This window comes from Stomoxys calcitrans, chromosome 2 (assembly GCF_963082655.1).
Source record: "Stomoxys calcitrans chromosome 2, idStoCalc2.1, whole genome shotgun sequence".
Taxonomy (NCBI): Eukaryota; Metazoa; Arthropoda; class Insecta; order Diptera; family Muscidae; genus Stomoxys; species Stomoxys calcitrans.
In genome coordinates, this window is record NC_081553.1 from 195650713 (window position 1) to 195666935 (window position 16223).

The 16223-nt window shown below is 36.6% G+C and overlaps 1 protein-coding gene across 5 annotated transcripts in view; it reads left to right on the plus strand.

Annotated features, from left to right (window-relative positions):
* Positions 1–8170: 8170 nt before the first annotated feature.
* Positions 8171–16223, plus strand: part of LOC106086373 (tight junction protein ZO-1) — a 445342-nt gene continuing 437289 nt past the window's right edge. For 2 of the 5 annotated variants that reach the window (XM_013251022.2, XM_013251023.2), the window contains exon 1: positions 8172–9407. In XM_013251022.2, coding sequence (XP_013106476.2) covers positions 8750–9407 — 658 coding nt within the window. In that variant the 5' untranslated portion in view covers positions 8172–8749. Of the gene's footprint in view, positions 9408–16223 lie in introns of all 5 variants that reach the window. The other 3 variants (XM_013251024.2, XM_013251031.2, XM_013251032.2) reach the window with 3 other exon arrangements.

Below are 16223 nucleotides of genomic sequence, written 5' to 3' on the forward strand. Positions count from 1 at the left end.
TCGGTTCATAACCTGAAATAGCTGTCATATAAACAGATCTGGGGACTTGACTTCTTGAGCTTCTAGAGGGCTCAATTTCTATCCGATTTGGCTGAAATTTCGCAAGACGTTTTTTATTGTTACTTTCAACAACTATGTCAAATAAAGTACAAGTCGGTTCATAACCTGATATAGCTGCCATATAAACCGATCTGGGATCTTGACTTCTTGAGCCTCTAGAGGTCGCAATTATTATCCGATTTGCCTGAAATTTTGTACGACGGATTCTCTCATGACCATTAACATACGTGTTTATTATGGTCTGAATTGGTCTATAGGCCGATACAGCTCCCATATAAATTGATCTCTCTATTTTACTTCTTGAGCCCACAATTCTTATTCGAATTGGCTGACATTTTACACAGGTCTCCAACATATAATTTAATTGTGGTCCAAACCGGACCATATCTTGATATCGCTCTAATAGCAGAGCAAATCTTTTCTTATATCCCGTTTTGCCTAAGAAGAGATGCCGGGAAAAGAACTCGACAAATGCGATCCATGGTGGAGGGTATATAAGATTCGGCCCGGCCGAACTTAGCACGCTTTTACTTGTTAGTTTTTGTGCCACTGATCAACGCCCTGCCATATCTCAAAGTAGAAATAGGATACTGGGTTCTATCTACAACTAGAAGAATCAGGAGACGTAGACTTAGGCGAATACAAGGTTTTCGTTAACGCGTTTCACTTTCCTTTTCAACCCTTCAAACAACTTGCTATTATCAGACGAATGAAGTGTCAACATTTCTTGAATTTCGTTCTTATAATTTCTTATTTGGTTGGCATGATAATATAAAAAATGTTTTTTACGGCAAAGTGAAACCTAGAACACACCCAATTAAGCTGTTCGTTTTGAGACTTTGAACAACTGCAGCCCCTTAATCATCCTACTTGAAAGCTACAACCCTGACTTTAGCAACCATAAAAAACAATGTCATCTCCAATGTCAGTTGCACTTTTTCCTATTCTCACGTCATAGGCTGACTGACATTGATTGCATGACTCAACTCGTTATACTCTACATCAATCTACAGCTCATCTCCCTTACAAGAAACCCAACAAATTGACCACGAGGGGAAAATTTTGATTCTTTAACTGTTGCATTTTTTAAACCATCTCCCCCATATTTTATTACAATCCTTAAGCTGCTCGCTTTTAGGTAAGGGGGGAGGGGGGAAAGAAAGGCAAAAGCAATGACAAAATGAAGACATAAAGGTAGATTCGCATACATAAAACAAAAATCTGCAAGTGTCCCTTTTACTGCTGATGCTTGCTTTTGAGAAAAATGAAATATTATGACTAGCTGACTCTGATGTCTGTCTTCTATAGCTGCTCCTTGTCCTGACCGGGGCTATTTGGCATAAAAAAGGGTGGTTTTTATTTTGCAATTGAATTTTCTGCAAAAAAATAACATTTCCACCCTCATTTAAGATGCGAAGGAAGATGACGAGTGAGCAAGTTCTTGAAATGAAATTAAAAATTCATGAATGATGTTTGACGGACTATGTTCCATGTTTTGGAAAGGGGATTTTTTCGAGTATTAAACTTGTATAAAATTATTAGTTTCAAATTAGTGCAATTTAATAAGTGAGCAATGAAGTGATGAAAATTATTGTGATTATACCAAGGATTCAACCCTTAGACCAGACTGGATAAACCATATGCTAAGGAACAGGAGAATAAAATGTGGGTCCAATGGTATAAACATAAGGGAGAAAGTGGCGCAGGGCACGCCACAAGCGGGCATTTTATCGCCACTCCTTTGGGGGACCACCATAAATAAACTTTTACGGATGCTGACTGAGGATGGATTTGTACCCGTCTGCTACTTGGACGATGTTATAATACTTGTAAGGGATAAGGATCCGAACCAGCTATGCAGAAGAATCGAAAGGGTCTTGCATATGACTAGGCTAGCCTCAGGGGTCTCGATGTAAATCCAGAGAAGACTGAAATATACTGGTTCGCAAGGAAGACAAAGGTTGGCCAATTTGACGCACCACGTTTCCTCAATAAAACTCTTTCGATATCTGACAAGTTCAAATGCTTAAGAGTGATCTTGGATATGAAACTTAATAGGAAGTGTCATATTCAGGAGCGTACTGAGAAGGCACACAGATGTTGGACACTATGTAAACGGGCGATAGGCTAGAAATGGGGCCTGAATCCGAGGATAGTCCATTGGCTCTACAGAAGCGTTATTAGACCAATACTTCCTTACGCCTCAGTAGTTTGGTGGACCGCTATGGAGAAAAAGTGCAACGTTAGGACCATAGAACAAGTTTAAAGAACATGTTGTCTTGGCATAGGCGGAGCGACGAAGACCACGTCAACTAGGGCCCTGAATATTCTAAATAGATATCCAACCCATTGACATACAGATTGAATGTGAATCAGCCACTGCGGCTATGAGACTTAAGGCAATGGGAGAATGGATTGAGGATGGGAGCAGTTCATACCATCGCGGTATAATCGAGGCGACGATAGGAAACCTAGAAAGAAGGGAAGAGTTTTCCAATTGGATACCTGTTACGACGCTTGAGGTCGAGTGCGAGCCATTGCTGCCAGCGGCACAGTCTTGGACTAGTATTGCGGTCGGGAAGATCATGTTACACGGATGAATCAAAGCTAGGGGAGAGAGTGGGCCTAGGGGTCTACATTGAGAACCCAGGGACTGAGATCTGTTTTAGACTGCCTGACCGTAATACGGTCCTGCAGGCGGAGATGCGGGCAATCACGGAATGCGTGAGGTGGTGTGGAACTAACGCGAGGTCGTCAAGGGTGAACATATTACGGACAGTAAAATTGCCATAAGGGCAATAACAACCAGGAGGGCAAGGTCACGAACAGTCTTGCAGTGTAAGAAGGAGGATGTGTCGACGCAGTCCAATTTTAGGGCGTGGGCGACAAACCTACCGACTGTTTCGGTGTTCCACAGTGTTGCTTGCTGTGTGACAGCGAAACAGTCGGTAGGAGAGGACGAGGCTATTACTGAAAGGAATTAAGAAGGTTAGTGTAGCTTTTGGTGTCATAACGGGACACATAGGACTAGGAGCTCACTTATGCAAAGTCTTTGCGGCAAGTGATAGCATGTGTAAGGCAGGTGGGGAAGATTATGAGACGTTGGAACATTTTCTTTGTCATTCCCTGGCTTTCGCGCCTAACAGGTGGGGACACGTTACCAGACATGAACCAACTTAGGGGAGTGGTATGGAAAACAATTAAGAATTTTGTAAGTAGCACAGAACATAGTTTGGCTTTGGATTTGTATATAGTAGTCAAGAACATCCCGTTAAGGAACTGTGGAATTTAAGCTCAATGATAAGGAAACTCCTTTTTATAGCCGAGTTCGAATGGTGTGCCTCCATGTAAAGAAGTTTCACATAGTTGAAGGCCTCAAACTTTTGTCACATAAGCCGAACATAGAATAGCGTTTCGAGCGTTTCGAGCGCTTCGATCTTCTGTGCTCCTTCTATAATTTCTGACACCAAGTTAATAAGGTATCTCTCATCACTTGATCTTCCCATCGGGCTTTTGGCCGTTCCGGTTTGCGTGTACCATCGTGATCGCCTTCAAAAGACTTCTTCGATGGAGCTTCTTCATTTATTCTGACAATATGACCTAGCCAATGCAACCATTGTATTGTGACACCTTTAACTATGTTAACGTCGTCATACACCTTATACAGTTCGTGGTTCATACGACGCCGATACTCTAGATCAATGCAAACTGGCCCATAAATTGTACGAAGAATCTTTCTTTCAAACACTCCAAGTACTGTTTCGTCTGCTTTAACAAGTACTCATGCCTCGGAACCATATAACAACACGGGTAGTATCAGTGACTTGTAATCTTCGTCTGTCGAGAGATGGCCTTGGTTCTAAACTGCTTACTCAATCCAAACTAACGTCAGTTTCCCAGTATTATTCCTCGCTTTATTTCAAAACTGGTGTCATTCGTTTCGGTTACGGCGGTATATAAAGTTGCTTCTTCGGGTGATCGACCCATACTAGCATTTGTTTTCTTGTGAGTAGTGTGTCATGCCTATTCACACCCTCTTATCGTTTTTTCTGTTGTGGAGGCTGCGGGCTGCATTCCTTAGGCCTTCTATCGTGAACTGCTTTATGTTGTCAATGGGCTTTTCATAAACTTCATCTTCTCTAGGGTCATGACGGGGAAGAAAGTGTGGACTATTTTTTCCTTGTTCTTCCGTCCTTAACCGCTGTTGTGCTCCGTGTACCGAGTTTTTCAATCACAATTTTGTGTCCAAGGCTCCAAGGGATTCGGGTTATGTCTTCTTTTAATTCCTTCCACTTTTCTTTCTTGCTCCTTTTTATTACGGCAGGGAATAATTTTTTTTTGCCTCCTTGTACAGAGGCTCTCGTGCATCTACCTCTTAGTATAATGCAGTTGCTTCGTTGCTCAGCAAAAGCGTCATTCCACTAGTGTGTTGCGGTTACATTTCTCCTCGACCGCTAGAGTTTTGACATGTATTTCTACATGCTTTCTACGATGTCCATCACTTGTTCCACAGTCGACAGAACGTCTAGTGCTCTGAACGCTGGGCTTGCCGTTCAATTTCCGCCAGAAGTTTCGAGGTGTCCAGCTTGTTCACGTTCCACTTTCGTATACTTGTGCTCATTCCCTCACTAGCTGTGTCGCTTCCAGTATTAAAAGGGGAACAAAATGTAAACTGATCTTCTGATTTGGTATCTGGAAATCGTAAATGTTAGCCGATTTGGGTGAAATTTTGGACGGAGAATATTGTTATGACTTCCAACATCCCTGACAAGTATTTTCTAAATCGGTCTATAGGCTGATATAGATTCCATATCCCGATTAGTCTTATACGGCCCTTAGAAGCTTCAAATTTTGCCTCATTTGGCAGAAATCTATTGATATCTTAACTATATCTCCATAATTTCGTTTGGTTGCCCCTAATTTTCTTTTTAAACAATAAAAATTAAATAATTTTTTTTATACTAAAAAATTTTTTTAACCAGGGATAAAATTTAAAAAAAAAATCGTTTACATTTTTGTTAAAGTTGTGTCCGATCAACAAAGTAGAATAAAATGCCGTTTTCACCACAAACACTGACTTTTATAAATAAGAACAATGGAAACCCCTATATGTGTTTGCGCTATACGAATGTGAGAACGCAAACATGTATGATGTTTGAACCACATTAGTTGTCAATGATGGCAACTAGTTATAGTATCAAACACGCTTAAAACTCTGTGCAAGCAAAACAAAATCAGAAATTAATTTTTTTTTAAATATCGAAACATGATATTCTTACTTTACCTCCAGGTTTCGAATCTATGCGGCTAGTGTTATAGGTTTTTATTTCGCAGAACATATACAATAATAAAATGTTGGCACAATTTTATGATGAAATGGAAAAAACTAGAACAGAATTGCAATTTTTTCTTATTTTTGTTTTAGAACATTCAGTCATTTTCATTCATTCATTCCAAAAATAGGCCAAAAAATTTCCTGAAAACGAAAGCTCTAATTGAAAAATTTTTAAGAAAAAAATAAAAGATATCTTAAAATTGATGTTTTTAATTTTGCAGATAAAAGTATCCTTCAAAAACGCATAATAAAACCAGTAAGGAAGGCAAAAGTCAGGCGGTGCCGACTGTATAATACGCTACCTTATGTACAATGTGGGAGCTATATCAAATTCTGAACCAATTTTGATTTTGATGCTCAAATTTAGAGCAAATATGTTCAAAGTGTAATAAATACGGTGTACAAATGACAACATTACTGCAAATTACCGAAATTTTGAAGAACATATATATGGGAGCGTTATCTATATCTGAACCTATATCGGGCAACCTTCTGTAAAATTGTACAATAAATGCGCGTGCAAATCAAGTGAAAATCAGGCGATGTATATATGAAAGCTATGTCTGAATCTGAAGGGATTTCTATAAAATTCATCAGTAATATAGAGAATCATAAGAAAATCCTATATATACGGCAATTATATCTACATCTGAACCGATTTCTATGAAATTCAACAGTAATAACGAGACTTAAAAGAAAACCCTTCGTACCAAATTTCAAGAGAATCGGTTAACAAATGATTACAACAAATTATTGTAAAAATTGTTCTTAACAAATTTCGAGAGAATCGGTTAACAAATGGCCATTTTATTGGATTATTACTGCGAATCGGACGAACATACATATGGGAACTATATCCAAATCTGAACCGATTTTTTCCAATTTCAATAGGCTTTGTCTATAGACCGAAAAACATATCTGTACCAAATTTGAAGACGATCGGATGACAACTGCGATCTGTAGCTTGTACACAAATTAGCATGGACAGACGACATAGCTAAATCGAATCAGAAGGTAATTCTGAGTCGATCGATATCCTTATCAATGGGTCTATCTCTCTACCTTTTGGGTGTTACAAAAAAATGCACTAAGTTATAATACCCTGTACCACAGTAGTGGTGTAGGGTATAAAAAGGGAAAAATAAACGGGAATATGGAAAAATTTGCTATAAGTCATATTGGATTTAAGAAAGCGTGGTGGTGAGAATACAAAGAAATGATTATATCCTCATGGCGAAAACCAACGACGACTTAAAGGAAATTGAAATTTATTTATAAAAATTTGGACATTTTTGACAAAATGTCAAAAAGTCTACTTTTTGCAAAAGTCGACTTTGACAAAGTCAAATAATCGACTTTTGCTATATTGATAAAAGTCGATTTTTCGTCCCAACTTGGGATGCCTATAATATCCAACTTTTTTTCCCAAAATCCAAGAGCGTGACCTGCATGACATGTGGTTTCAACTAGACGGTACCACATGCCACACGCGTAACAATGGACTTATTGAGAGTCGAGTTGGGTGAACACTTTATTTCACGTTTGGGATGGGTCAAGGCTATGTATATACAGACAAGCCCGCTTCAATTGAGGTACTGGAAGACACAATTGAAGCATTTACTCGTGAGATATCGGCCGAAATGTTGGAAAGAGTGTGCTAAAATTGCACTAAGCTGATGGACCATCTGAGGCGCAGTCACGGCCAACATTTGCATGAAATAATCTTCAAATATTAAATTATATGGGCCGTACTATCGATTCAAAAAAATTTCATGCTTTTTTCTAAATTTTTGGTTTTTCTCTTAAAAAATCACCATTTGTTACATCTACCCGTTCTCAAACCCAAGATTTTTTACTAGTTATTTTGATTCTATCCCATTGTGCGTTGTGAAAACTAGCTATGAAAGCCAAATTTAATAAAATTTAAAACTTCGATGAAATTTGCATTGAGAGTCGATTTTCAGCAAATTTTTTCTTTGAAAATAAAATTTTGTTGTTTGCCATAATGCAATTGAAAATCGCCAAAATTATTAAAAAAAAACTTTAAAGATGACAACACTGATAAGCATGCATGCATCCAACATACAACTCGAACTGCTCTCTCTCTTTCAGTGCTCGTATAATGTAGTGAAATATAGAAAATATGGCCACTCCATTGCATCATTTTTGTTTTGTTATTGTTTTACGCCGGTGCACACTGGTTCAGTTCATATATATTTTCATATTTGCTGAGAAATATAAATGCAAAACATTTACACTGGTATTCACAATACTTTATGCAGATATGAAATAGGTTTTTTTGACAGATTTTGCGAATAAGGTCGTTAGACCTTCAACGTGTGCAGATGTAAACTACCAAAAAAGAAATTTCTTCTAGCTTTTTAATATGCGAGACATTTATTGTAGTACATTGTCTAGCAAAGTACTGAAAATAATCAAATAATGTTAACAACAATGTATTTAATATAACTACTGTGACCATCATCTTGTTTGTTGTTTCTCTTTGCCTTGTGTTTGGAATCTTTACTCTCTCTGTTTTGTTGGTGGTTGGTTGTGTTTTGCTTGTTTATTGATATTTTGCCCCTAGGGGGGAGGAAATCCACAATGAAGTTTGCTTCTTGTTGTTGTATGGTTTGAGTTCGTTGCTTTTGAGCTATGTTACGGCGTCAAAATTGTTATCGACTACGTTCTCTGGGCATAAGTCATTGTGTGAGATGTAGCAAAATATGAAGAGAGCATTGTTGCCATAGTTCGAAATTGACGGCAAACCGGTAAGAAGCTAACGAAAAAGGCACGGACGGATTGGATTGTTGTTCGTGTTAATAACCAACAAATTTAATGTTAAAATGTTTTGTGTTTGTTATTAAAATAAAGTAATAAATTAAATAATAATGAAATAACAACGCCGCCAGCATATATGAATACCAAGTGGTAGCAGCTGTAAAAATAACAACAACAACCTGGAAATAACTAGCTTAACGCCAGCCATTACGGTTTACAAGTGTCAGTCATAGCTGTGATTTGTTTTTGTTAAAATGCAATAGAAGCTACAGTGAAAAAAATTAATAAAAAAGGAAAACGCAAATATCGAGAAAGCCCTAAATTAAAAGGAATTGCCTAATTTATTAAACAAAAATAATAATACTAATACTAAATCTAAGAGCATGAGAAAATTTTTAAAATTCTAATAGTTCAGCAAAATGATATAAAAGTGAGGTGTTTACAAAAAAATTGCTTCTTGCCTAAAGAAAAATGTGGAAAATTGAAAAATTTTAAAAAAATTAACACAAAGTGTTGCTTAAAAGTGCATAAGAAGTTTATAAAATATTGAAAAAATAAATCTCAAAAATTCAAATGAGTGATACCCCCTCCAATACGACGGCAGCCATGTCTCGTGAAGAGGAGGAAGAGGAAGTGCGCACTTTGTTAGAACGCCACCAAGAACGCATAAGGCTCGATTTGGGCAACACCGATTTACTGGCCGTCTTGGTTAAGAATTCGGTGTTAACACAATCCGAGGAGGATTTGCTTTTGAAACCCTACAATGCTGCCGGCCAAAACTCGGCACCCTCAAGTGTGGGAGTGACCAAACGAAAGTTGAGTGCGGTCATTAGCAATGCCAGCAGTGGAACCACAGGCAGTACGGGTGGCAGCAGCACAGCTAGTACCACAGGTGCTCCAGCAAATTCTGGCGGCCAGTTATCGCGTAGTGCCAGCATTAACGAGGATCATCCTCCTAGTGTTAGTGGTGGTGGTGACAATCGTTCGATAACACCCTCGGTGGTTAATCTAAATCCCAACTCTGATTCCATAAGTGATCAATATTCAACGAAAGAGGAACTTAGTGCTGCTGATTCCTACAACGATGCGGAACTATTACGCCTGCAGTGTTCTACACTCATCGAGATCATATCCAAAAATGGATTTGAGAAATTCAAACAATTCTGTTATGCCATCGAAAATGAGTGTCCCCAGCTAATTGAGGATTTAATTAATGATCGTTTGAAAAGTGGTAAGTAATGATGATGATGATGACGGCAAGCAAGTGCAAACACACATACCCACTTATAAAACTCCATTGAACTCTTTGAGTGTAGAGGAGGCTTGCATACACCCGCTCTCATACTAAAAGTCTTTAAAGATGTTTGTGTGTTTTGTTGTTTTTTTTTCTATAGCTAGTTGTGATTTCTTTGATTTTTTTTTTATACTACTACCACTTTTTGTCCACTCGATTATTTCTTAAATTAAGCGGTAAAATAAACAAGTTATTCGATTTAGTTAGTCGCTGATCGCTGTTCGTTATAGCTTTGATGGTTGATCTATAGTAGACTTGTTTTTTTTTTGGTGTTGTGTCTGTTGCTCGGAGGTTTTTTAAGATTTGCATGCAGTTTAAATGCTTGTTTATGTTTTACGCGAATGGTTTGTTACCCTATAGAAAGGCAAGGTAGCAGTAGGACAAAGGAAAAAGAGTTGCCACATAAACAAAAAAGGGAAACCAATTAATTTTTTAGGCAAATAAAGTAAACTTGAAGATGGAAACAAAATAAATGTAACATAAAATTTTTGTATGGACATTTTTCAAGTTGTCAAATTTTTTAGTGGATATTTAATGAGTTTTTGCCAAGAAAATACAGGGTCGCTGTCAAGAGTGTTACCAATTCAAGCGACCACATTTTTTTTGTGTGAAAAAGGTATCATATTAAGCAAAAGTGAATGATTTTTGAAATTTAGATTAAAAAATGGACGCTATTTGAGCAAAAAATTGTAATTGTGTCAAAGTGTTTCATGATTTTATCGTAACCGAACTTTAGTCTGCAATTTTACCATAAACAAAGTCTCATTGGTTGCAGCAAAAGAAGTTTGTTTATCTACAATTTGGTTTACGGGAAATTCGGTAGCTAACGTGTTCTTGGTATTTTAATACGTATAACTATACAAATTTCTCCACACAGTTCATACATATAATGGTTTATACAACACCGATATACTCCATTAACGCAGATTGGTCTAAACTTTTTGCAAATGCAAATTTACCCATGAACATTCCATAAAGAACAGGGGCAAACTTCTCACATATCATTGAGTGCTGTCCGATTTTAGCTCAGTGATAAGGGGCCTTCTCGCCAGAATTCGAACCCTGCCATTCAGCGTCATAGGCGAACATGCTAACCTAAGCGATACGGTGGCCTCCTATGAGTACAACCTCCGTTTTATGTTCCGCAGGCTTATTGTAGTTAACCAAGCTTTTTATATTTTCATTGCCTCGTTTGAGTACAGCTCTACCTCATCCAGGTACAGCACAACTTCTGGACCATGATCTTCCAACACGCTCTAGGCGGCGAATTGACCGGTCCCGAACGTGAAATAAAATGATCACCGAATTCGCCTCTCAATAAGGCCATTGTTACGCGTGCTGTGTGGCATGTGGCACCGTCTTGTTAAAATCACATTTTATGCACGTCAAGCTCTTGGATGTTGGTCAAAAAAAGTTTGATATCATCTCACGGATGCGGAGTTACGTTACGATTCGCATCATCTTTGAAGTAGTATGGTCCAATAATGCTACCAGCCCATAAACCGCACCAAAGTGCGACTTTTTCAGGATGCATTGGTAGCTCTGACAATGTTTCTGGCTGATCTTTACTCCAAAATCAACAATTCTGCCTATTTACATATCCATGGAGCCAAAAATGAGCTTCGTGGATCAACACAATTTTTCGATAAAAAAAAGTGGATCTTCGGTCAACTTTCCAAGAGCCCATTCACCAAAAATTCTGCGTTGCGGTAGGTCGTTCGGCTTCAATTCTTGCACCAGCTGTATTTTGAAAGTCTTCACACATAAATCCTTCCGCATAATTTTTTTCGTTGTTGAGTAACAAAGATCCAATTGCTGCGAACGTCGACGAATCGATAATTGATGGTCATCATTAACACTGGCCGATATTGCTGCGATATATTCTTTAGCTCGCATTCTACGTAAGTGTGTTGGTGGTTTAATGTCTAACAATGGTGCAAAATTTAGTCACAATAGCCCGAATAAACTCTTCAGTGGGTCGATTAAACTGACCATAAAATGGAAGAAGCGTGCGATGAACTTTCTTAACAGAGCACGCAGTTTGACAAAAAAATTCAATAATTTGCAAGCGTTGTTCGTTTGTAAGACGAATCATGGTTAAATTATAAACCAAACTGAAGACATTTGACAGTGAAACAAACACGAAACGTGCGTGTGCTGTTTAAACCGGTGTTGCCAAAAAGATAATTGGTTAAAAATCACCTTTTATAAGCATACCCCCGGTGGCTTCGCTACCCAATATCTTGCGTAACTGTATTCCAATTTTAAGAGCTTTAGCCTAACACGTGAATAAAGTATCATTTTGTACGTTTTAGTACATAAATGTACGAATTTCAAAAATGCGTAAGGAAAGAAATGAATCTAGTGGCCCGATATATACTGTCAAGCAGTATATATATTTTTGGTACCAAAAAGGTATCGTTCTATATGCTATTTCATAGCATAGCTCAGTCCTTAAAAAAGTACCAAATGCATCAAAAACGTACTTTTTTGACGTTTTGAGTATTATTTTTGATAGTTATTCCGTTTTTTCGTTTCCGTTCACAATTTTGAGAATTCATTTCGTCACTCAACATATATTTCTTAGTTTTATCTACATGCCAAATTTCAAAGCACTAGCGTAGTCGATAATAAAAGTACCAAATGCCGCTCTAAACATACGTTTTTTCCCGATTCCATTACTATCTTTGATATTTTTTTGGGCTTGAATGTCTTGTGCTGTCCTGCCATGGTTAACGTTTAGTTGGATGATTCAGCAACCCACCACCAACCAAAAATTTTACACACACATAGAAATGCACCTCACAATTCACCCAAAAAATCAAAACACTTATGAATGGAACTCGACTTGGTTTATTTGGCCACCGCGGGCACATTTGCATCTGTCAATTCTTGGGACCCTTTTTTCGATTACTCGGCCACACATTTCATCCGAAACCATAGCTATATCCCTTCAATATAGGCTCTGAGCTCTTCCAACTTCGTCGGCTTGTTGGCCTAGACCAATAACTAGACGTAGATCCAAAAAAAAGTAGTCTAGAGGCATCAAATCGCACGAAAAAGGCGGCCAATAGACTAGGCCATTTCTTGGAATAACACATTCATCAAACATACTCTTCAATAAATCGATTACAACGTATGGGTCCATATATTCCAATTCAGTTCCAAAAATAATCATTGAGCTTGTTGCGGTAGCGTTGTCTCTTCACGTTAACGTGGCGATTGGCATCGTTGACCTAAGAAGTATGGCCCAATGACGCTGCCGGCATACAAACCGCACCAAACAGTTATATTTTGTGGATGAAGTGTTGTCTCCTGAAGCACATGCGGATTTTCATATGACCAATAACGCGCATATTTGCTTATTGACGAACCCATTAAGCCAAAAAAAAGAGTTTTGTCACTGAAGACGATTTTGCTCGTAAAGTAATAGTCACCGATTCCGAATTTCTGTAGCAAATTTTTATGATTTGCAGGCGTTGTTCGTTCTTGTATTACCTGTACCATGAGGAAAATTTTGCTCAAAATGTTGAATAAATTGACGGTGACAGTACGATGATTAGTTTAGGAGTGCGTTCAGAAATTAAATTCAAAGTTTTCAGGTCCCTACATAGAAAAAATTAAAATCTGTTTCAATCATGAGATTAATTGATCCAGTTAATTGTTTTAATAAAACTGCTGCAATCACGAAAATGATAAAATCAATCACAGTTTTTTAAAATAGGTATTTGAAAAAATATTCAATTAAAAAATTGCGTATTTCATTAAAAAAATTATTGAAAATTAATGCAATTAAAAAATTATTGAAATTTTCAACTAACTTTTAATTGATTCGATTAAAAAAAATGATTGAATATTTTGGATCAATTAAAAAATTTAATTGAAAATATTGAAATTATGCAAATGTTATAATAGGCGCGCCCTCAATTTCGACGCAACATGCTTCACATATGCAAAACTCCTGAAACACGGATTTGAGGTTTATGAAATGGAAAAATTGTTTCCCGAATTATGAAAGAAAGTGTAGCTAAGCAGTAACTTTATGAATTACCAGCATTGGGAAAGTAAAGCCAACAGAAAAACATTTATGTGGAATATGTCATAATTAGATTGATGTTAATTAATTATTATGTCATTAACATATCAATTGTTATGCCATTAATATTGACATTTTGATCATAAATAAGACAAGAAATGTGTCTAGAAATTTAAAAAGGTAGTCGAAAGACTGTTTTTGTGTGGGGAGTTTTATCTTAAATATATAGAAAGTATTTTTTAAAATGTTGAGCGTCTAGATTTTTTCAAAAACGGACAGTCATAACAGTGCTGTTAGGTCTTAAAAAGCTCAGATTCCATAAAAAAAATATTGAAAAAACTTACTGCCTAGACCCCTCAATTCTTTTTTTTCCTTTTCGTCATTCGATTCGTTCGTCAATTCAATAGAAACAGCTGTTTTCCATCTTTGAAATCAGATGTTTTCAACAAATTAGCGAAGGAATCGAGTGACAAAAAGAAAACAAATTAGCGGTCTAGGACGTTATTGTTTCTTTTAAAAAGATAAAATTCATGATTGTTTCAATCACTATCATGAGTGTAAAAAAGTGCAGGTTCAATTAAAAAAATTATTGAATCAATTAATTTTTTAATTGAAAATTCCCTAAATTTCAATCACGATCGTATTTGGAAAAAAAATCCTGATTCAATTAAAAAAATGATTGATTCTATTAATTTTTTAATTAAAAACATTTTCATTTAATTAAATTTTTAATTGAAAAAACTTTCGAAATATTTTTTCTGTGTATGTACATGAAAACACTGTACAAAAGTTTTGGTGGGCATAAGAATTTGATTGAAAATGTTTCATTATTTTTTATTTTTCCAGAGAATTTAATCAAATTTTGTTTAACTGGTAACTACTTCTTGGATATTATGAGCCAGTTATATACTACATCTAAACCCACCAACCATTCCGCACCCTAGGCTGTAGGGTATCCCGTTGTTTTTTTTTTGTTTCTACTCGATCTTTCCAAATCATTTTATGCATTAACACTCACAATTCTTTTTGTTTTTGGTTTCTCCAAAGACTTGACCACATTTACATTTTTGTCGTCTTGTTTATGCCATTTTATATGTATGTATGTTCGTATGTTTGTTATTGACATGTAGTCGGCGGACATTTGTTGTTAATTGATCGTGGTAGTATTTGAATTTGTAAATAGGAAATGCGAACGAGAGCCGATGCAACAACTCTTTCTCTCTCTCTCTCTCTCTCCCTATGGGGGCTATGTCATTGCCTTTAGGCCAGAGCTTAAAAGAGTATAAGAGCGAAAGAAGGAAACCAGTTGGGTTGTGGTTTTTTCGATATATTTTCCCTATTTACATTTCGATAAAGAAAAACAAATAACAACCAAAAAAGAAAGAAAAACGAATGTCACTGTTGTAATGTCTTTTAGTCATTGATTTGTGAACACTGTTGTATACCAGCCGCCGACACCATTGACACCGTCACAGCTAATACAACCTGTTCGATCTATATTCGCTAATACCCAGCTAAGATACATACCAAGTCAGTCATTAAAATAAAAACCACCGTACATTTGGTAAACCTGTCTATAAATATTGGCATTTTATTTATATATTTAAACATACATTTGTATGCCGAGACCTGTGAAATTGAAATTTGATTTAAAATTATTGAAACTTTTAATATTAATCACCTCACACGCTTGTGGTGTAGAGCAAGGCAGGGACCAGTTTTGTTTCTTTTCGTTTTTTTTTTGAGGAAATATCAGAAGCTAAACTAAATTATTTTAGTTAAGCCATATTCATGAAATAAAAACAAAACAAGTAAAAGGCATTAAGTTCGGTCAGGCCGAACTTTGGATACCCACCACCTCGGGTATATATGTAACCTCCCTTTCGTCACAATCCGGTGAATATTGGATAACTTATGTACCCAAATTTGGCGCGGACATTGAGTGGTCTAATAAATATAAGTCACTGTTCAATTTTGTAGAACAATATATTGGTCTTTTTGGCAGCTATATCCAAATATAAACCGATCTGAAACATAAAGGACACGAAGTCACTGCGCCAAATTTCAACGAAAACGGATAATAAATGCGCTTTTTATAGCGACAAGACTTTAAATCGAGAGTTCTTTCTATATGGCACCTGAAACCAAATCTGGACCGAAGTTGACCAAATTAAACAAGGATATAATAATCATCCTATTTTATTATAACTCCACTACTATATATGTAGTTATATCTTAATAGGGGCTGGTCTCGATCACATTTTATTCAGGTCCCGAGAACTCATATAAAAGTAATATTTTCAGATAATAAATCAGCTTTTTATGGGATTAAGCCCTAAATTGGAAGATCGGTTTATATGATAGCTATATCTATATAGTCTGGTCTGATCCATATTTGGGGCGGACGCCGGGAGGCTTAAAACAACTCACTATTTCAAATTTCAGCGAAATCGGATAAAAAAATTAAGCTTTTATGGGCTTCAGACCCCTTATCGACAGATTGGTCTCTATGACAGCTATATCTTAATATAGTCAGATCTGAACCATATTTAGATCGGATGTCGGGAGGCCTAAAACAACTCACTGTTTCAAATTACAGCAAAATTGGATAAAACAAAGTTTTATTTTCTATATATAGAAAGTATTTTTTAAATTTTTGAGCGTCAAGACTTTTTCAGAAACGGACAGACTTAACAATGCTGTTAGGTCTCAAAAAG